The 22,383-nt window shown below is 46.0% G+C and overlaps 1 protein-coding gene across 1 annotated transcript in view; it reads right to left on the bottom strand.

The window, feature by feature from the left end:
* LOC139265174 (cytochrome b-245 heavy chain-like) overlaps positions 1 to 22,075 on the bottom strand; it is a 54,244-nt gene extending 32,169 nt beyond the window's left edge. Inside the window, exons 1-5 of the mRNA XM_070882098.1 lie at positions 22,031 to 22,075; positions 21,823 to 21,918; positions 17,247 to 17,357; positions 3,095 to 3,179; positions 1,490 to 1,632 (exon numbers count right to left, since the gene is read on the bottom strand). Coding sequence (XP_070738199.1) covers positions 1,490 to 1,632; positions 3,095 to 3,179; positions 17,247 to 17,357; positions 21,823 to 21,918; positions 22,031 to 22,075 — 480 coding nt within the window. The remainder of the gene's footprint in view (positions 1 to 1,489; positions 1,633 to 3,094; positions 3,180 to 17,246; positions 17,358 to 21,822; positions 21,919 to 22,030) is intronic.
* Between the last annotated feature and the right edge of the window lie 308 nt (positions 22,076 to 22,383).

Here is a 22,383-nt window from a genome sequence, read left to right as displayed (position 1 = left end):
TGACGTAATGTTTGGGTATTTGGGGATGTTTCTCATTCATAGTAATAGGAGTTTCGGACTTACGAAACTCCTATTACTATGAATGAGAAAATACTTTACCGTAATAGGGTGTGCAGGCCCACATGACTCCTACGGACATCCCAACGTGAACCGTTGCGCAGGAAGAGGAGGCCTCGAGTCTGGAATCTCTGGTGGGCATTCGACCAAAAGGTAAGTGCGCATCTTTTCTCCTATTTTTAGTCGAACGCCCGCGGGAAGAAGAAATCAGGATTTCAGGCCCACTAGTTGTGGAAAATGCTCACAATTAATTTACTGCTGTGCTAATTTTCCACTGAAAACAAAATCCAGGCTCTTGGTAGTTACATAACAGTTGGCTCATATTCCCAGTAAGACACGGTCTCACGCAGGTCGGGGCCTCCACGCTGCTCCCAGGCCACTGCTCGCCACTCCTTTTATGGCCCCGACCTGCCACTGGTGTTCTCACGCAGGTCGGGGCAGCGAAGAGTGATATCATCAAGGTCCAGGTCGGTGATTGGAGCATGGGCAGATACAGCAGGAGCGGTGAGGTTGGGGTGAGGGAGCAGTGAGAGACTGTGGAGGGGCATGATTGGGGCCCAGGAAAGGCGTGAGTTCGGGGCCAGGGGCAGCACGGGCCAACCCATACTGCGATATGTGTGCATACTAGGTCCATGCAGCAGAGCAGGTCTCCAGTTGTCTTGGGTAATCCTTGCCACTGGAACAAGACCTAGTTCTGCCAAGCCCGTGTGGTGGCTGGTATGCAATGGTCACCACGCGTTAAAAAAAAATCCACACCCAGGCATCTTCCACCCTTCGGGATGTAGTTCGGGACCTGGAGTTTTGAGTCCTTCATTGGAACAACTTTGATCTTATCAGTTTTTGCATGGAAGCAAGTTATCCTCGCTTCGAGGGACTGCCTACAATGATGATGGAAGACATGGGAGATAATTGAACTCTGTAAGATTTTTAACAGAGAATTAAATAAACACAAAGCTGAAAAATATTACAGGGTATAGGAAAAATGCACGGAAATGGGTTTAGGATAGATAACCTCGGGAAGTAGGGGGAACGGAGCTAGTGACAGCACAGTCAAAGTGGGTTGAACAGGCTCCTTCTGCACTGAAATTTCTATGATTCTTTGGCCATAAAAGAGATTGACAATGTTCATTCAAGAAAATTGTTCACTGTTACACAGGATTTAAATACCAATGGACACAAGTTAAAAATTAGATGGTTAAGAATAGTAAAGGAAATTTTAGCGGTTTTTCACTCAAAGGGTAATCATGTTGCAAAGTAGGTTACCATGAAATGCTTTTGAAGCAGACAGTATAAATGGGTTCAAGAGAATTGGATGTGTTTCTGGAGAGAGTAAGTATTGAGGGATGTGGCAAGAAGGCGATGAGCTAGTTACATATAAAATGGCTTTTTTCTGCAAAAAATTGTTATCTAATTATGAGAGAGCACTTCTTACCGTCTCATCTGACCTAATCGGATTCAGCCAGCCGCTGGTATTGTCCCCAATTCGGGACAGCACAGCGTCCAACGTCTGTTCTCTTGACTGTCGACTGTTATTGAACCATTCGAAGTTCAGTAAATGTGCCACAATGTGAATTACTGTGGGAACAAAATGACCACAATGTTAGATAGCAAAATACAGGCGACTCTTCTCTTCCCCAGACTGAGATTTAAAGCATACGCTTATTGGAGATGAAGTATTAGAAAGATCACATTGCCTTGATTTATGTGGAACTATATAGACAAAGCTGCTGTACAATATTCCAGTGCGCCAGTGCAGCCTTCGGCCGCCTGAGGAAAAGAGTGTTTGAAGACTAGTCCCTCAACACTGCCACCAAGCTCATGGTCTACAGGGCTGTAGTAATACCCGCCCTCCTGTATAGCTCAGAAACATGGACCATGTACAGTAGGCACCTCAAGTCACTGGAGAAATACCACCAACGATGTCTCCGCAAGCTCCTACAAATCCCCTGGGAGGACAGATGCACCAACATTAGCGTCCTCGACCAGGCCAACATCCCCAGCATCAAAGCACTGACCACACTTGATTAGCTCTGCTGGGCAGGCCACATAGTCCACATGCCAGACACGAGACTCTCAAAGCAAGCGCTTTACTTGGAACTCCTTCACGGCAAACGAGCCAAAGGTGGGCAGCGGAAACATTACAAGGACACCCTCAAAGCCTTCATGATAAAGTCTAAAATCCTCACTGACACCTGGGGGACCCTGACCAAAGACCGCCCTAAGTGGAGGAAGCGCATCCGGGAGGGCGCTGAGTACCTTGAGTCTCGTCGCCGAGAGCGTACAGAAATCAAGCGCAGGCAGAGGAAAGAGCATGCGGCAAATCAGTCCCACCCACCCTTTCCTTCAATGACTATCTGCCCCACCTGTGACAGAGACTGTGGTTCTCGTATCAGCCACCTAAGCACTCATGTTAAGAGTGGAAGCAAGTCTTCCTCGATACCGAGGGACTGCCTATGATGATGACAATATACCCACCCATATATGGCCAACTATGTTGTAATTAGACTGATCAGAATACATCATACAACATATTTCCTATCATCTGCATGTTAGCAGAATGCATGTTCTGGCATCCAGAGGTGGGGGGAGGAGATTAAAAGTAAAAAGTAAAAATTTTCCTGGTGTAATTGATCACTGATCAATCGACTGCACTGGGCAAGGCTGGAAAATTGAATTTTGATATTGTTTTTAAACCCAGCCAGTATCATTGGCCCTGCTACACTATGGCAGTCACCGCAGCAATTTCCCTCCATCCCACCTGAAGCAGGTGCCCTTGGCATGGGAGCCTGCCCAAATCATTCAAATGACCCTGCAAAATAAGTTGGGCTCTGGGGTGCAAGCATGGGGTAGGCAGAAGTTGTGCCTCGCTTGAAGTTGGGCCACTGTTGCAGCGAAGAGGAAAATCTCTCCCTCCCACTGAACTACTTGAGCAAGCAAGCCATACAATAGTGAAAAATAAAAGCCTTGCATTTACTATGCCTGGATACAAGGGGGTTAGAAGAATGCCATCTTCCTCAGATGGCACTGAAAAGCCTACCCGTGTGCAAGGCGATCATATAAGCCACCAGTTTATGGAACGTGATATTCTTGTCCAATTGTTTTCTTGCACTGCACCTGCAACACTAACACAGAGTAGAAGAAAAACAGTCAAGATCCAAGAGGAATCTTATTAAGCAATCAGGCTTTATTATGATAGGACATGGGGGCAAATCTAAAGCTTTCCTACTCAGTTGTTACACCACCTTATCTACTGAAAATGAAGAACTAGTGTTTTCAAGTAATATTTTTCTGTAGTTTTCACATTTTTGTGGAGCTTGCAAAGGATAAACACAGAATAAGTTTTAGGAAACAGAGAAAGGCAATTAAGCCGAAGCAAATCCATCTCTTTTTGAAAGACCATCCCCACCAACTTTCCTTCTCACTGTTGTCTTCAATTCCTCACTCTCCAGAAACACATCTAATTGTATTTTGCCTACAGTTATACAATTCAATTGAATGATCTTTTCTAGTAGCATATTTTATTAGAAATAGTTTTTTTTTTGTTACTGTGTCCCATAGAGAAACCCTAGTGAGCTTGTTAAAAATTGTTGAAATTGTAGAGAGGCAGGAAGAGTTTGCAACCAATTGGGGCTTTCCACTGATGGCATTGTTGAGATCACAAACTTATCACATTGATAATTGTAGACACTACTTATGGACGAAAGGACACTTTGTAGTCTGTGGCAAGCACGCTGGAGCTTTCACTACAAGCTGCTGAATGGAGTTGGGACCAGATCAACAACTTGCACAGGAATGGTGCATATCAGAGGGGAATGGGAATCATAAAATCATAGAATTGTACAGCACAGAGGGAACCCATTTGGCCCATGACACTGCACCAGCTTTCTGAAATTGTTTTTCATTTAGTATGTTTCTCTGTCGTTTCCCATGTCCTTTAAAGCTTTTCTTTCTCAATGTTTATCTACTCTTTTAAAAGGTGTTATGGATCCCCCTTCCACCACTGTTTCTGGTAGGGCATTCTATGTCCCAATAACCTTCAATGGAAAAACATGACTCCTAATCTGTCCCTTCAATCTTTTGGTGCCCTCTACTTATTGATTCACTGACCAGTGCAAATAGTTTTTCCTATTTATCTTATCAAAACCCTTCAGACTTCTGGGCACCCTTAATTAGATCTCCTTTTAACCTTCTTTGCTCTAATGAAAAAAGACCCAGTTTTGCTAGTGTTTTTTAATACTAAAGTCTATTATCCTGGTATTATCTTAGTGAATCTCTTCTGTACCTTTTCCGTCACCTTGATATCCTTCCTAAAGTAGAGTAACCATAAAGGCACACAATAATGTATGACCTAACCGATGATTTGTATAGTTTTAGTTTACGTCTTTGCTTTTGTACTCTATGCTCTTAACCTACGATCCCAGATACTTTTTTTTACAGCTTTATCAACTTCTCTAGTTTTAAAGATTTGTGTAACTGAATTCCTATGTCGCTCTTCTACTCTTTTTAAAGTTTTGTTATTTAGTATGTATTCCCTCTCCATATCCTTCCTTCCAAAATGTATCACCAAATGTATCTCATTTTGCTGCATTAAATTACATCCAATATCAATCTATGCAATATACTAACCTGTCTACATCCACTTTTACAATTAGCCATGCTCGCTATCTTTATTACATCTGCGTATTTTGACATTGTGCCCCATATACCTGAATCCAGATCTTCTTTGTATCTTGAGAAGATCCTGACATTGATCCTTGGGGAGCACCACCCTCCAATCCGAAAAACATCCATTAACCATACTCTCTGTTTTCTGTGCTTTAATCAAGTTCCTGTCCATGCTGCCACACTCTCTTTAATAACACTTGCCTTAATTATATCAACAAGCCTCCGATGTGACACCTTATCAAACCCCTTTGAAAATCCACGCACACAACATCCATGCAGGTCCTATATCAAAGAACTCAATTACATTTGTTGGACACTACTTGCCTTTTACAAGTCTGTGCTAGCTGTCCTTAATTAGTCCATGTTTTTCTACGCTTCGAGAAACTGAACTCCGACCAATGTTAGACTAACTGGGTCATAGTTAGATGGTTTATCTCTTTCTCTCTTGAACAGAGGTATTACATTGGCAGCCTTTCAGTCCTCTGCAACAACTTCCATATCCAGAGGTGCTTGAAAGATTGTGATCAGAACCCCTGCTATTTCCTGTTGGGTCACCCTCGGCATTCTAGAATGCATGGCATTAGATTCTAGTGCCTTTTCCACTTTGATTGCCACCAGTTTTTCAGTATTACTTTCTTACCTATAATTATTTGATCTAATTGCTTCATCTCTATTTCTTAAACTCAAACTAAAACCTGAGGCAGATGTTAATTTAGTATCTGCCACTCCTTCATCCTCCATGAGATTTCCTTTTGTGTCTCAAATCAGCCCTACCCTTTATTTATTCCTTTACTTTTTATGTCTATAAAAACTTTTACTGTTTCCTTTTATATTCCCTACCAATCTAATGTGATACATCCTCTTAATCTTTCTGATCTTCCCTTCTATATTTTTTGCTTGCTTTTCTTAGCACTAGATTTATCATGTGCCTCATTATTAAGTCTCATTTAAATGTACCTTCTCATCACTGAACTCCAGCTTTTGTTGCACCCCTTTACATCTTGTGAGAGTATATTTAGCATGTACCCTAATCAATGTGTTTGAGAGTTTCTTTCCAATTTATCTGGACTGGTCACATTTTTACTTAATTGAACTTTGCCATTTTTCCTGTGATGTTATTTTTGATTATTTGCTCTCCTTCTGAAGAAGAGGAAGAAATAAATTTCAATATGAGGGGTGGTATCACGTGCAATCAGATCACAAGTGCAGTGATGGCTGGTTGGTAACGTTGCCTTTATTTTTATTTTTACTATAAATGCAAAGCACTTACAAATCTTACTCAGTCAACACTACCAGGCACCAATGACTAATGTCAAGTGGTCCTGTAAACGTGAAATGAAAGTCAGCAAGTGTGTGCTACCAGTCCAGTGTCACTGAAGAATTCCCTTTCCTTGTAAGCAAGAGCCATGAGGCTGATCCCTAGTGTCAAAGATCTGAGTTATGGTGAAAGATTGGAGAAACCTATGTCTTTCAGCTTTCAAAGAAGGCATCTAAAAGGTGATCTTATAGAGGTGCAAAAGGTAGTTAAGGGATAGGGAAAAGTAAATCCATAATATTACTTTAAATTAAATTGTGAGAGTTGGACAAAGAGATACGGGTTCAAATTAGTAAAAGGCAAATTTAGAACTATCAGGAAGTTGGTCTTTGCACAAAAGGGGTAGTTGTAACTTTTGGCGACAGTGTGAGCAGGCGATATCGGATTGGCCGCGCATTTTCCTTTCCAATGACTTCAAGAGAAAGGAAAATCCGCATATAATGGTGTATAATGGGCAGCTGATCCGATATCATCCATTTTTAATTACCCCCAGAGAGTGGTCAATGCATGGACTGAACTTCTAGATAGAGTAGTGCAGATGAAAAGCCTGGAATCGTTTAAGAAGAAATAATTGGATGGTGCAATGGGGGAATTATAGGGTTTTTTGGATGGAGCAAGTAAGATGGACTAAATGACCTTCCACATCTGTGCTTTTCATGTAATCCGAGAATTGTGATGTAAACCCATGTGATTGTCATGTTCGAAATGCCATTCTGTTGTGTGACTGGGTGTGTCTGTTGTGGGTGTGAGTAATGCATAAATATTTCAAGATTACATCTCAATATCTACAGAAGATTACATTTCAAGGAACAAAAGTATTAAATCTAAAAATAGAACATGAGAGCAGACATTCCTTTTAGTACCTTCTGCGAAGGCCGCACTCACATCTCTGAAAGTAGTATATTTGCTACGTCAGTGCAAGCGTAATGCATAAATATTTCAAGATTACATCTCAATACAACTTCTTGTCCTCACCTTGCGCAATTATGAGATAGAAATTGGCTTTGGAAAGACAAGATTAAATAAAGTCAGCAAAAAATTCCTCTTTAAAGCACTCTCTGATAGAATGAGAGGGGCAGATTCACCTTGAGCAGATCTCAAATATCAACAGAAGATTACATTTCGAGGAGCGGAAGTATTAAATCGAAAAATAGAAGACGAGAGCAGACATTCCTCTTTAGTACCTGGGTAAAAGTGCTTCGCAGGTCAAAAATGCTGATCGTAAATTCAGACACACGCCGCTCACAAGGTTCCACCCACTCATTCTGTCCATTAATTATCTTTTCTTTTACTAGTTTTTCCCCTTCCTTTCCTGAAGGTGTTGACTTCTTGTTGGAGTAAGGCTCCAGTGGGAGTGTAGGTTTTGTTGGAATGTGGTTTAGTTCCATGAGCACCGATTGCCCCATGGTATCTCGCTCACATTTGAGCCCTGGCAACAAGTGCCAGTGGCCTATCCCCCTTCGGCAGCATCAGAGTTGAGCCCAATACTGCCCTCAATCAACATCCGACGATGTTTACAGGGGTTACTGGATAATCGTCAGGGCTGCTGAGAACAGCACTGACTGGAAATCAAACTTAGGACCTTGCTGGTCATTATGGGAACATAAAGCCTTTCTCTTACAGAGGGACCATCATCATCATCATAGGCTGTCCCTCGGAATCGAGGAGGACTTGCTTCCACTCCCAAAGTGAGTTCTTTGATGGCTGAACAGTCCGATACGAGAGCCACAGACCCTGTTACAGGTGGGACAGATATTCATCGAGGGAAGGGGTCAGTGGGGTTGGTTTGTCGCGTGCTCCTTCCGCTGCCTGCGCTTGGCCTCCTCAAGTTCTTTGCATTGAGACTCGAAGAGTTGAACGCCCTTCCGGGTGGACTTTCTCCACCTCTGGCGGTCTGCGGCCAGGGTCTCCCAGGTGTCAGTGGTGATGTCGCACTTTACCAGCGAGGCTTTGAGGGTGTCCTTATAACGTTTCCGTTGTCCTCCTTTGGCTCGTTTACCATGAAGGAGTTCCGCATAAAGCATTTGCTTAGGGAGTCTCATATCTGACTATGTGACCTGCCCAGCGAAGCTGATCGAGTGTGGTCAGTGCTTCAATACTGGGGATGTTAGCCTGGTCGAGGACACTGATGTTGGTCCGACTGTCCTCCCAGGGGATTTGCAGGATCTTGCGGAGACTTCGTTGGTGATATATCTCCAGTGACTTGAGGTGCCTTCTATACATCGTCCATGCCTCAGATCCATACAGGAGGGCGGGTATTACTACAGCCTTGTAGACCATGAGTTTGGTGGTAGATTTGAGGGCCTGGTCTTCAAACTCTCTTTTCCTCAGATGGCTGAAGGCTGCGCTGGCGCATTGGAGGCGATGTTGAATCTCCATATCAATGTCTGCCTTTGTTGATAAGAGGCTCCCAAGATATGGGAATTAATCCACGTTGTCGAGGGCCGCGCCGTGGATCTTGATGATTGGAGGGCAGTGACAGTGCGGCGGTGACAGGCTGGTGGAGGACCTTTGTCTTACGGATGTTAAGCGTAAGACCCATGCTTTCATATGCCTCAGTGAATACATTCACTGTATCCTGGAGTTCAGCCTCTGAATGTACACAGCCGCAGGTGTTGTCCGCATACTGCAGCTCAACGACAGAGGTTGGGGTGATCTTGGACCTGGCCTGGAGGCGGCGTAGGTTAAACAGCTTCCCACTGGTTCTGTAGTTTAGTTCCACTCCAGTGGGGAGCTTGTTGACTGTGAGGTGCAGCATGGCGGTGAGGAAGATTGAGAAGAGGATTGGAGCGATGACGCAGCCCTGTTTGACCCCAGTCCGGACGTGGATTGGGTCTGTAATGGATCCGTTGGTAAAGATCACGGGCTGCATGTCATCGTGAAGCAGGCGAGGGATGTTGACAAACTTTTGGGGGCATCCGAAATGGAGGACGACGCTCCATAGACCCTCACGGGTGACAATGTCAAAGGCCTTTGTAAGATCGAAAAAGGCCATGTATAAGGGCTGGCGCTGCTCCCTGCATTTTTCCTGCAACTGGCGCGCTGCAAAGATTATGTCTGTTGTGCCCCGTAGGGGATGAAATCCGCATTGTGATTCCGGGAGGAGCTTTTCGGCCACAGGGAGAAGACGATTGAGGAGAACTCGAGCGACAACTTTCCCAGTGGCTGATAGCAGGGAGATTCCCCTGTAGTTGCCGCAGTCGGACTTGTCCCCTTTTTAAAAATGGTCACAATCACTGCATCTCTCAGATCTCCCGGCATGCTCTCCTCCGTCCAGATGAGAAAGATGAGGTCATGTATCCGCGCCAACAGCGTCCCTCCGCCATATTTTAGCGCCTCAGCAGGGATTCCATCCGCACCCATAGCCTTGTTATTCTTAAGTTGTTTTATGGCTTTGCTTACCTCGTGGAACGTTGGAGTTTCACTGAGTTGATGGCGGGTCGCATGCTGCGGGATGGAGTCGAGAACACTTGAGTCAAAGGCAGAGTCTCGATTGAGGATGTTGCGTATGCATGCCTGTTTACTGTGTGATGTCTGTAACACTGTTATGCCACACAGAATGTACCTTTATACTGTATACACCTTACCTGTATACCTGTGCTGTTGCTGGAGACCTAAGGGTTACCTGCACACGGCAGGTAACCCAGTATAAAAAGGAACTCACAGCTTGTTGTCGTCACTCAGGAGCTGCAAATAAAGGACTACAGGTCTACACAGTTTAAGTATCATACCCTGCCTCGTGGAGTCATTACTAAAGGTGCCTACATACACTACAACTGGCGACGGGAATACGAGGTCACGAACCACACGCTCAGCATGTCAAATCTCAGCATCCTTCAGCAATTTAGTGATGGGGTCCCAGTTTCTATGGAGATCGACACAGGGGCGAGCCAGTCTGTGATGTGCCAAATGACCTTTGAAAAAATTTGGATGAATCCTGCCACTCGCCCAAAACTGTCTCCTGTCCAAGCGAAGCTGCTCACCTATACCAAAGGTAAAATCCAAATCGTTGGCAGCTTAGACGTCCAGGTCTCCCAGGACGGCGTGTTGAACAAACTCCCCCTGTGGATTGTAGCCGGCGACGGTCCCATGGTGCTGGGCAGGAATTGGATGAACCGGGTCCACATCAGGCGAAGTGGCCCTGTGGAAGAAAAGACCACCACAGCCCACCTGCAGGAAATGGCTGCAGCACCACGAGGAGAAAAACTTGTAATCAAAATGGCCGCCGCCATGCCACGAGTGAGCATGGAGGAGATCAAGTAACACTGAGCAGCCAATCGGATTTGAAGGCTCTCTTAAAGGAGACTGGTAACCAAATAAATTTAAACGGAAGTTTCAAGTATTTGAGTACACGGACTTTAAAGCTAAAGATGCAATTAAAGGGTGCAAGAATGAAAATGTATGCAATGTAACAATTGTGATGCTGGTTTAACTAATGTGATCAATGAGATGAATGCAGGTGTCAGTAAGGTTAAGAACAAGTTTATTATGCTTAACAATAATGATAGAGAATGTGAAATGTCTAATGTAAGCATGTCTGTTGAAACCAGGACACCCAAAAGTGATGCAAATGCTAGAACGTATAATGCAGGATCGACTATGTGTGATCAGAGCCAAGGTGTCATGTATAACGGTAGGACACTGCCAAAGGACATTGGGTCCTACAGGGACCATGCTGATGCCAATGGAATCCCCCTGTGGGTGACCCCCAGGTCCAGCAGGCTACCTGACCATGTAGCCTGGACCTTTGGATCGAATGTGGTGCCCCTTGCAGGACACACACACAGGCAGTAGGAGCAGACCCACTACAGGGACAGTGGTCAATGGGCAGCCCAGCCACCACCAATGGCAACCTGCACCAGACCAGCCTTACAACCCCTGGCCACCAGGGCCAACACCAGGAGCATGAGGCCAATACCCTCCTGCTTCCCTGGCAAACCCTAGGATGATCTGATCCTCATCCCAATTGGTGGACAAGGAGCCCACCCAGTGCTGTGGCCCTGCCCACCACCCCACAACTACCCACATCACAGTGTATACACACCACCCACTGCTGCCGTGGCTAACCCCCCCCCCCCCTCCCCGCCCCTCCCCAAGGGATCCCACAACAGTGAAACCTACTTGATCTGTGTGTGAGGGAGGGGAAACGTATGAGGCCACTCTCAAGCACAGGGGTCACACCTGGCAACCACACAATCCTCACCACAACCTCCCATAGCCCACCACTGATCACCTCCCCTGGCCATGACAAGAAGGATATGAAAAATGCTTAGGGGGGAGTATTGTTGTGTATGCATGCCTGTTTACTATGTGATATCTGTAACACTGTTATGCCACACTGAATGTACCCTTATACTGTACACACCTTAACTGTACACCAGAGGGTGCTGCTGCTGGAGAACTAAGGGTTACCTGTCTTGTGCAGGTTACCTGAACAAGACAGGTAACCCAATATAAAAAGGAATTCACAGCGTGTTGTCGCCACTCAGGAGCTGCAAATAAAGGACTACAGGTCTACACAGTTTAAGTATCATACCCTGTCTTGTGGAGTATTAGTAAAGGTGCCTACATACACTACAGAGCACGTCTTCAAAGTGCTCCTTCCATCGGGCCTTGACAGCCTCGGTGTCCTTGATGGGTGTTTCCACGTTCTTGGCCAGGAGTGGGGTGGGGCCTTGGGAGTTTGGACTGTATGTGGCCTTGACTGCAGCAAAGAATCCTCGCATATCGTGGCTGTCGACCATTGTTGGAGGCCATTGAGCAGCATACACATACAGGAGACACATCCTTACCCTACAACGAGCCGTGTGTAGTAGGGCTGCCCGACTTCCCCAGCCCCTCGGCTGCCGGGTCTGCAGCAACATCACTGCCGTCAACCAGAGGAGCAACCTGAGCCACAAGGAGTTCCTACGGGCCTACACCTACTTCATGTAAGGCTCTAATCTTTTCTTTCGTGTGCCGGCTGCGCTGTGTCCCACCTGTCCCGGGCCGAAGGGACCCCGCACCGGCTCGCACCTACCCCAGGCCGAAGGGACCCTGCATCGGTCTCAGGGCCTTGTTGACTCCCCAGGGCAATATAGGAGACCACATCCTTACCCGACAACAGACCCAGAAATAACACGAGGATTGGGCCGCTGGGACTCGGGCGTCGCTGTTGAGGCCAGCTCCGAGCTGCTGAAGGGATACCGTGGCCAGCGTCTAACCGGCCGAAGGGACTCCGGGGCCGGTCCAGGACGACAGAGGGCTGGCGGCGCCCATGGAGCAGTGCCAGGGGAGTACCCTGACTTATACCTCAGACTTTTAAATCAATTTTTTTTTAATCAACTTTTAATCTATTTTTTAAAAACTTTTAATCAACATGAGTAACTTTTTAAATAATTGGGAAAAACTTTTAAACTTTTAAACTTTTAACAACTTGGAACCTTGGAGAAACCTTTAATAACTTTGGAAACTCTGGAAAAATTTTTAAAAATGTTCCTCGGACTCTTAAACTTTTAAACAATTGGGGAAACTTTTGTAACCTATTATTGAAGGGACTCCGTACCGGTCACCTCTGTCCCTGGCCAAAGGGACCCCGTCCCGGGCTGAAAGGACTCTGCACTGGCCGGGAACAAAAGGACTCTGCACCGGATTCGGGGGATGTCTAACCGGCCGAGGAGACTCCGGGACGACCTGGGGACTCGAGGATGTGGAACCAGCTGAAGGGACTCCGAGGCCAGCGCTGAACTGGCTGAAGGGACCGAGGCGTGGCATCGTCTTGTACCCCCAACCAGCTCTTAATTAATTTTTAAACTTTTAACCAACTTTTAAATGTATTAAACAATTTGGGAGAACTTTTAAAACTTACATTTTAGACTCCCAATCGAAATACTTTTAAATATCTATTATTAATCTACATCTTTGACTTTTAACAACTTTTAGAAACTTCTTAAATTTGGGAAACTTTTATAATCACTTATTGATTTACATCTTAGATTTTTAACAACTCTTTGAAACTTTTAAAAACTTTTTAACAACCCTTAGAAACTCTTGAAATAAATTGGGAATCTTTATCAACTTATAACTTTTAAAATAATTTTGGAAGTCACCTTCCTAATGCCTGCCCCCCAACCAAGCCTCGGGCCATCTACCATCAATGGCGCTACCCGGCGTCAAGCTTGTGGCCAACACTTCGCCATAGATAATTATGCTTAGAGAGCTGTGCCTGGTCTCCAGTTGTCTTGGACCCCCTTGCCACTGGGCCAAGACCTTGTTCAGCTAAGCACGTGTGGTTGCCGATGTGCAGTGGTCACCCCATGTTAAAAGAACTCACGCACAGACATCTTCCACTTTGTCAGTATGAAGTTCGGGATCTGGACCTGGACCTCATGGATAATCCCAACAGCAACAGGCCGGAACGCCGCACCGGGAACTCAGACGTTTTGACGTTGACATCGCCGCCCTAAGCGAGACCCGGCGGGCAGGGGCAGGCCAGCTGAAGGAACATGGTGGAGGTTACACCTTCTTCTGGAAAGGGAAACCAGAGGCAGAACGCCGCCTTCATGGAGTCGGCTTTGCCGTCAAGATTGAGCTGGTCAACCGCCTCAAAGACTCCCCTTGTGGGGTTAACGAACGCCTCATGACTCTTCGTATTACCCTATCTCGGAACCAATGTGCTACAGTCATCAGTGCGTACGCCCCTACGCTCGATGCAACGGATGAGGCTAAAGAGGGATTTTATTCCAACCTTGAGACTTCCTTGTCCCGTGTCCCCACGGGCGACAAATTGATCCTCCTGGGTGATTTTAATGCCAGGGTTGGCAAAGACACAGCCTTCTGGGGAGGCGTGATTGGGAGAGAGGGGGTAGGGAAAGCCAACTCCAGCGGTACCCTACACCTGACAAAATGTCTAGAACATGAACTCATCACCAACACTTGTCCCACCAGAGGGACAAATACAAGGCATCGTGGAAACACCCTCGCTCCAAACACTGGCACATGCTCGACTATGTCATCGTCCGAGCCAGGGATCGCAAGGATGTGCGCATCACCCGCGCCATGACAGGAGCTGATGACTGCTGGACGGACCACCGCCTAATCCGATCCAACATCAACATTAACATTGCCCCAAAGCAGAGGGGACAGCAGAAGCAGTTTTGCAAAAAAGTTAATGCCAGGGCACTTAGAGACCCAGCTAAGAGAGCCCTATACAGCCAGCGCCTCACAGCCAATCTGGCGTGCCTGAGATGCTGAATCCCCATAGCGCTTGGTCTGCCCTCCAGACCTCTATAACCATTGCCTGTGAAGAGACACTTGGTCACTCAACCAGAAAACATCAGGACTGGTTTGATGAAAATGATCAGGAGATCGAAGAACTAATAGATCACAAGCGCAAAGCATTTCTGAGCCTCAAGCAACAACCCAACTCGGGAGCTGCAAAACAACATTACAGATGGCTCAAGGCTCAGGTCCAAGAAAAAACTCGGGACCTAAAGAACAGGTGGTGGATGGAGAAAGCACAGGAGATACAACAAGCCTGAAGCCTGTTACCTGATTAATTGGATATAAGCAGGTTGTGTATCTCATAACATTTTTGCATAACAAACAAAGTTTGAATGAAAATGTAACAGCTGGGAGTAACTGTAGTCGCACCAGGAATTACCCTGCTGCTTGTCCTGCTCCGATGCCATATCTTTTGCAGCGGTTCGGCAGAATTCCCAATCATGCACATAAACAAAGTTAAAGTGGTGCAGCAACGGGAAGCCAGGAGGAAATTCCCAGTATAATGAATTCCCTGGCCAAGCAGAGAACACAAGTGGAAGGAATATGTCAATGAATGCAAACCTACCTGTTTTTTTACATTCATAATATTTAGATTGTTTGTTTTCAGTTGTTCCGGGATGTGGGCGTCGCTGGCAAGGCCAGCATTTATTGCCCATCCCTAATTGCCCTCAAGAAGGTGGTGGTGAGCTGACTTGCTGTTAGGGAGGGAGTTCTAGGATTTTGACTCCGCAATGATGAAGGAATGGTGAGATATTTCCAAGTCAAGGTGATGTGTGACTTGGGGGGTTACTTGGAGGTTCCTATGCACTTGCTGCTCTTGTTCTTCTAGGTGGTTGAGGTCATGGGTGTGGAGGTTTTTTCCTCATGTTGGTTCTTTCACCACTCAAGCTCAGTCTGACAGTTATGTCCTTCAGGACTCAGCCAGCTCAGTCAGTAGTGGTAGTACCGAGCCACTCTTGGTGATGTAATTTGAAGAACCCACCCAGAGTACATTCTATGCCCTTGCTGCCCTCACTGCTTCTTCCAAGTGGTATTCAACATGGAGAAGTACTGATTCATCAGCTGAGGGAGGGCGGTAGGTGGTAATCAGCAGGAGATTTCTTTGCCCATGTTTCATCTGATGCAATGAGAGTCAATTTTGAGGACCTCCAGGGCCACTCCCTCCCGACTGTGCTGCCACCTCTGGTGAGTCTGTCGTGCCAGTGGGACAAGACTTACCTAGAGATAGTGATTGAGGAGTATAGGACATTAGCTGAAAGGTATGATTCTGTGAGTATGTCTATGTCAGGTTGTTGCTTGACTTGTCTGTGGGACAGCTCTCCCAATTTTGGCACAAGTCCCCAGATGAGGAGGACTTTGTAGGGTTGACTAGGCTTTGACGTATCAGAATCCGGTACCTAGGTCAATGACAGGAGGTCCGTCCGGTTTTATTCTTATTATACTTTTTTGTAGCGGTTTGCTAGGTCATTTCAGAGGGCAGTTAAGAGTCAACCACATTGCTTTGGGTCTGGAGTCATATATAGACCAGACCGGGTAAGATTTCCTCCCCGAGAGGACATTCATGAACCAGATGAGTTTTTCCGACAATCCGGTAGTTACATGGTCACCATTACTGATACTGGCATTTTATTCCAGATTTGCTTAATTAACTGAATTCAAATTCCCCAGCTCCGCTCATTAGTACAGGCCTCTGGATTACTAGTCCAGTAACATAACCACTATGCTGCCATTCCCGCACCCTCCACGTGTGGAAGGACTATGTCATTGAATGCATACTTCCCTGTGTGTCTGCATTCATGTCATGTACATTGTTTTACTCATCTCCTCTAATTTTCTGCTCTCCTCTCCTATATCGCAGTAACACGTGTTGGTTTAAAGTTCAACAGCTTTGGCTATGCTCCAGTATCTTGGCATGTGCCTATTCTTTTTTTGTGAGCCTAGTAAGTGGTAAGTGGCTGAACAGTATGATCAGGCTATTCAACCATGGAGGGCATCACAACTGTCTCTGCCTGCCATCCACATTTTCCAGCAGGGGTCACTAGATAGTTATTAACAGTGGTTACCCAGGCTGATTTGTCCTCTCTCTGGTGCCCAGGGTTGTTGAGGCCACTTTTAGCACCACCCCAGCTGAGGTCAGATAACTGCAATGACCAGGGGCCCGAACCTGGTGGCCTTACCGCCTGCTGCCGCCGAGTTTTTTGGGCAGTCTCCCCTCGGTGTCAGTTTCCACCAGGCCTCCCGCCGGTGGGAGGGATGACCGCTGGGAACCGCCCGCTGACGGCCGCTAGCTCACAGGGCGCGTAAGTGTCCTCCCTCCCGCCGAGCTAGCAGATTCCTCCAGGCGGGAATCGGCGGCAGCAGGGGAAAGGACTGCTGTGTGGAGGCAGGTCTAACCCCAACGGTAAGTATGAAGACCTGCAAGGAAAGGTTAGTGAACTTCTTTTTTTTTCAGTGATTTATGTGGATGGGTCCCCTGAAGGTCTTCCAGTGGGGGGTTTTTTGTGTACATTTTTATTTTTATGTGCTCCCCCCTCCCTGGGCCCGACTCAATCCTCGGTGGCACTTTGACGAGGATTGCATTTGTCGCTGAGATTGGAAGTTCCCTCCCGCTGCCGCCCAGATTCACGGCGCAAGTCCCTTTTTTTGCCGCCGGGCGGTCTTTCAAGGACTTTTTTACGAAACTTCCGTCCAAAGTACCGTCAGGTATCTTGGCGGACCTTTGGGCGGAACTTAGCTTCCATCAAGTTCGGGCCCCAGGAATTGAACCTGGGACTCTCCTACTCGGTCTGGCTCATTTTCTCAATAGGTAATGCATTTATTCACTGTGCCACCTCACAATGTTAAACAAGCTAAACACAATTTACTGCAGATTGAACTATTTCCAAGTATCTCACTCTATACCAGAGCTACTCCTGTAGTGTTGAGAAAAGAAAGGAAGGTTTCTTACCGAGCAGGATCCCCTGAGGAAGGTCAATAGATTCCTGCACACAGGCAGCAGGATCAACAGGCAGTTAAAGTTGAGGCAGGCAGCAGGAGCTCGTGCCCAGGCCAGTGCAGACTGCAAACAAACACAGGAAGATGCAAGTAAACTTTTTGATCCTCATTGCACTGGTCAGCTTTGTTGTGAGAATTTAAGAGCTGGTTTTAACTTTCGGTGGTGGTGGATTGGCCACCCATTACACACCCCACCTGAATTAGTCAGAGTATATAACCGGCCTCCATTCCACCATCACCGAAAATTAAAATCCGCCCTGTTTAGTTTCTAACTTTTAAGTGTTTCTCAAGTTAAACTAAAACATATCAGTGATAATTAATACCAACCCAGTGATTTATAAATTATTATGCGATATGCACATCAGTGTTACATCCAGTAACACAAGCAGTATGTTAGCCAATATCTACACCAGTGGCTTTCAAAGTTCTCTGGGAGGGGGATGCTTTGCTAATATTCTAGCTGCTGAAAAAAGTTGCTATTATTGTAAAATGTGTTTCATTTGTATGAAGCAACAGAAATATAATACTGAAAGGTAATGAAAAAATATATGGTGTAATTTTGCAATCCTTGCTCTTGAGGGGAGAGATGGGAGATATGACTATCAATATTCAAGATTTGATTCTCTGACCGATGCTCTCTTTGAGTGAGGCTCCCTGCTGGGAAAGTGTGACTGCAGAATCACCCCTTCAGTGTATAGAATTCTCAAGGCGCTGTTCTTGAGGGTTATGGTATGCACAGCCCCATATAATGGGCTCAATTTTCCCAAAGCTTTTTTTTTGGCTTACTTGAAGAGTTACGCCTTTTTTGGGGGGGCCCATGTACGCCAAAAAAAGTGTTCTATGTTTCTCCATTTGATTTCTTCATTTTGGCGCAGCCTAACCTGTCCTTTAGTTTTGGGGGTGGAGCTTTGATCTGTGCCAAAAAGATCAGGTCGCCACGGAAACCAGGGACACAATGCGGGCTGAGGCTGGAAAGTAACACTTACAGCACAGCTCGCAACCCGCACAAGCACATTAAAATACATTGCAGCAACTTAAAAACATCTTAAAATACATTGCAGCAACTTAAAAACACATTAAAATACATTGCAGCAACTTAAAAACATTTTAAAATACATTGCAGCAACTTAAAAACACATTAAAATACATTGCAGCAACTTAAAAACATCTTAAAATACATTGCAGCAACTTAAAAACACATTAAAATACATTGCAGCAACTTAAAAACATCTTAAAATACATTGCAGCAACTTAAAAACACATTAAAATACATTGCAGCAACTTAAAAACATCTTAAAATACATTGCAGCAACTTAAAAACACATTAAAATACATTGCAGCAACTTACCTCCATTAAATTCTTAAAGTCCTCCCTCCCCCTCCCAAAGCTGGTGCCGATCCCAGCACCTATCCCAGGATGAGTGCCTTGCCTGTCTGCTCCCCTGCCCCTAGCAATCTAAAAAGATTGTAACTAACTGAGTTACGCTGGCGGAAATTGATCGGGGAAACTGTTTTTTTTAAACTTAGGCCAAAAAAAGCAGCCTGCTCAAAAAAAACGGCGCAAGTCACTGGGGAAAATTGAGCCCATTAACGTGTTATTACATTAATACAAAATTGTTATACCTTTTCAGCAGAAGTACTTAGTGTGTTGCATATCTGCAGGCGTGCTCAACTGTGTAACACACAGTGTGTATTATATAATATAAATGTCAGAGTGTTATATTCCAGTAGTATACAGTGTATTATACATCTACAGGAGTATTCTACATAGAGTGTGGTATTATATACAATTGTCATATAATGAGTTACGTAACACATAATTATTTTCACTGATAAATGTTCAATTCAAATTTGCATCCGAGGGCTACATTTTGTGGGCACCATATCTGGTCATAAGATGAATAAATGTGAACATTGTAATTGCTAGGAAGGCCATTGTGCCGTAATACAAGAACATCCAGACGGTGACGAGGCCTGTTCACAAGATCCACTCCTTCAAAAACTGAACAAGATTTAACCTCATATTCCCAGCATGCATCAGGCATCTCCTTACAGGCTTTGAACAGAGTCTGTCGACACCCAGACATTAGGGCCTGATTCCCCTGAGTGTCCAATTTGCTTCAAAATTCCTGACAGGATTAATTCTCTCCAAGCACCTGTGGAGATTACAGATGGCAAGCAGGAAGTGCTGGACTTGACATTTGCGGGATTGCGGCTCAGAGATTGATGGCCGATACTTCCCTGAAATGCGGCCGTTCTAGTAAAGGCAGGTGATCCCTCAGGAAATCCCCAGAGTTCTTATATTAGCTAAAAATAATACACCAAATCCATACAAGAAGATGATTGGATTGGGACTTTTTGCTTGTGAATGACCATGGAAAAACAATGGTAAAGACCAATTGAGACTCCAGACTCACCTGAACACAGCCATCATTTTCTATAAAAACTCGTATTTTAAATAAAATTATCCATAAACCTAATGTGTAAACAGGAAACAGTGACCAAGTTAGTATTGCAACTGTAGAGGTAATGGGCTATCTCACGTCTCCCAGTTTACCTTCTTTATATCCCAGTGTGCCAATGCTTTATACCACTGTCCCACAGTGAACCTCTCTGTATCCCACTGTCCCACAGTGCACCCTCTCTGTATCCCACTGTCCCATAGTGCATCCTCTCTGTATCCCACTGCCCCAGTGCACTCTCTCTGTGTCCCGTTGCCCCAGTGCACCCTCTCTATATCCCACTGTCTCACAGTGAACCTCTCTATATCCCATTGCCCCAGTACACCCTCTCTGTATCCCAGTGCACCCTCTCTCTATCCTACTGCCCCAGTGCACCCTCTCTCTATCCCACTGCTCCAGTGCACCCTCTCTGTATCCCACTGTCCCACAGTAATCCTCTCTGTATCCCACTGTCCCACACTGCATCCTCTCTGTATCCCACTGCCCCAGTGCACCCTCTCTCTATCCCACTGACCCACTGCACCCTCTCTGTATCCCACTATCCCACAGTGCACCCTCTCTATATCCCACTGTCCCATAGTGCATCCTCTCTGTATCCCACTGCCCCAGTGCACCCTCTCTGTATCCCATTGCCCCAGTGCACCCTCTCTATATCCCACTGTCTCACAGTGAACCTCTCTATATCCCATTGCCCCAGTACACCCTCTCTGTATCCCAGTACACCCTCTCTCTATCCTACTGCCCCAGTGCACCCTCTCTCTATCCCATTGCTCCAGTGCACCCTCTCTGTATCCCACTGTCCCACAGTAATCCTCTCTGTATCCCACTGCCCCAGTACACCCTATCCCACTGTCCCAGTGCACCCTCTCTGTATCCCACCTCCCCAGTGCACCCTCTCTGTATCCCACTGCCCCAGTGCACCCTCTCTGTATCCCACTGACCCAGAGCACCCTCTCTGAAACCCACTGCCCCAGTGCACCCTCTCTGTATCCCACTGCCCCAGTGCACCCTCTCTGTATCCCACTGCCCCAGTGCACCCTCTCTGTATCCCATAGTCCCAGTGCACCCTCTCTGTATCCCACAGTCCCAGTGCACCTCTCTGTATCCCACTGCCCCAGTGCACCCTCTCTCTATCCTACTGCCCCAGTGCACCCTCTCTCTATCCCACTCCCCCAGTGCACCCTCTCTGTATCCCACTGTCCCACAGTAATCCTCTCTGTATCCCACTGCCCCAGTGCACCCTCTCTGTATCCCACTGCCCCAGTGTACCCTCTCTGTATCCCACTGCCCCAGTGCACCCTCTCTGTATCCCACTGCCTCAGTGCACCCTCTCTGTATCCCACTGGCCCACAGTAATCCTCACTGTATCCCGTTGCCCCAGTACACCTTCTCTGTATCCCACTGGCCCACAGTAATCCTCACTGTATCCCGTTGCCCCAGTACACCCTCTCTGTATCCCGTTGCCCCAGTGCATCCTCTCTGTATCCCGTTGCCCCAGTGCATCCTCTCTGTATCCCACTCTCCCAGTACACCCTCTCTGTATCCCGTTGCCCCAGTGCATCCTCTCTGTATCCCACTCTCCCAGTACACCCTCTCTGTATCCCGTTGCCCCAGTACACCCTCTCTGTATCCCGTTGCCCCAGTACACCCTCTTTGTATCCCGTTGCCCCAGTGCATCCTCTCTGCATCCCGTTGCCCCAGTGCACTCTCTCTCTGTATCCCACTCTCCCAGTACACCCTCTCTGTATCCCACTGCCCCAGTGCACCCTCTCTGTATCCCATAGTCCCAGTGCACCCTCTCTGTATCCCACTGGCCCACAGTGCCCCGTCTTTATATCTATTCTAAACATGTGAGATTAACTAAGTACATTCCTATTACTGCAACACGTGCATCCGAAACTAATTAGATATTGCAGCAATAAGCAGTTACTCATAAACTATTAACATTCTCGTCAAACTGCTTTTTGGACAAAACATCGAAAAGATGTTTCTAATCGCACACGGGTGAAGCAAACGTTGCAGACATGAAACTGAATTTCAAGAAATAACTAAAGTGTTAGTACTTACTCCAATAATTTTCCTTGTGTAGTAATATTCTGGATTGTACTCATAAAGCATATAATAATAGACAAACAGAAAGATGTTGATTCCCAGCCACACCACCTGCAAGTAAAAATATTACAGGGATCATTTCAGTTGTCAGCAGCAAGCTCGTCCACAGCCACTGTGATTGAAGAGAAAAGACTCGGCAGGGTAGCCTAACTATTCTCCTTACAATGACCAAGGCGGACAGCCCATGGTTAATCAGCCAGTTGCTCATGGTTCCAAGGCTCCTGTGTTTCACCTGGTCATAAAACAACCACCTGAAGATTTATACCTTATAGAAGAGGCGGGAAGGGTGTTGTCCCGGCCCAGACTTCAAGGAAGTAGTTACTGATATTTTTTTCTAAATCAATTCTTCCTTCCTCTCTGGTTAACTATTCGTGAATTTCACACAGATGTTTTTGTAATCTCATTGAGGAAATAATAAAGAATAGTTGACGTATATAGAACCTGTCACATCAAAATATCTCACAGCACGTCACAAGTAAGCAATTTTTGAAGTGCATTGAGTGCAATGTAGGTAAA

The sequence above is a fragment of the Pristiophorus japonicus genome, chromosome 6 (assembly GCF_044704955.1).
Source record: "Pristiophorus japonicus isolate sPriJap1 chromosome 6, sPriJap1.hap1, whole genome shotgun sequence".
Taxonomy (NCBI): Eukaryota; Metazoa; Chordata; class Chondrichthyes; family Pristiophoridae; genus Pristiophorus; species Pristiophorus japonicus.
The sequence above is the reverse complement of the archived record's forward strand: the minus strand, read 5'-3'. Positions and strand labels throughout refer to the sequence as shown.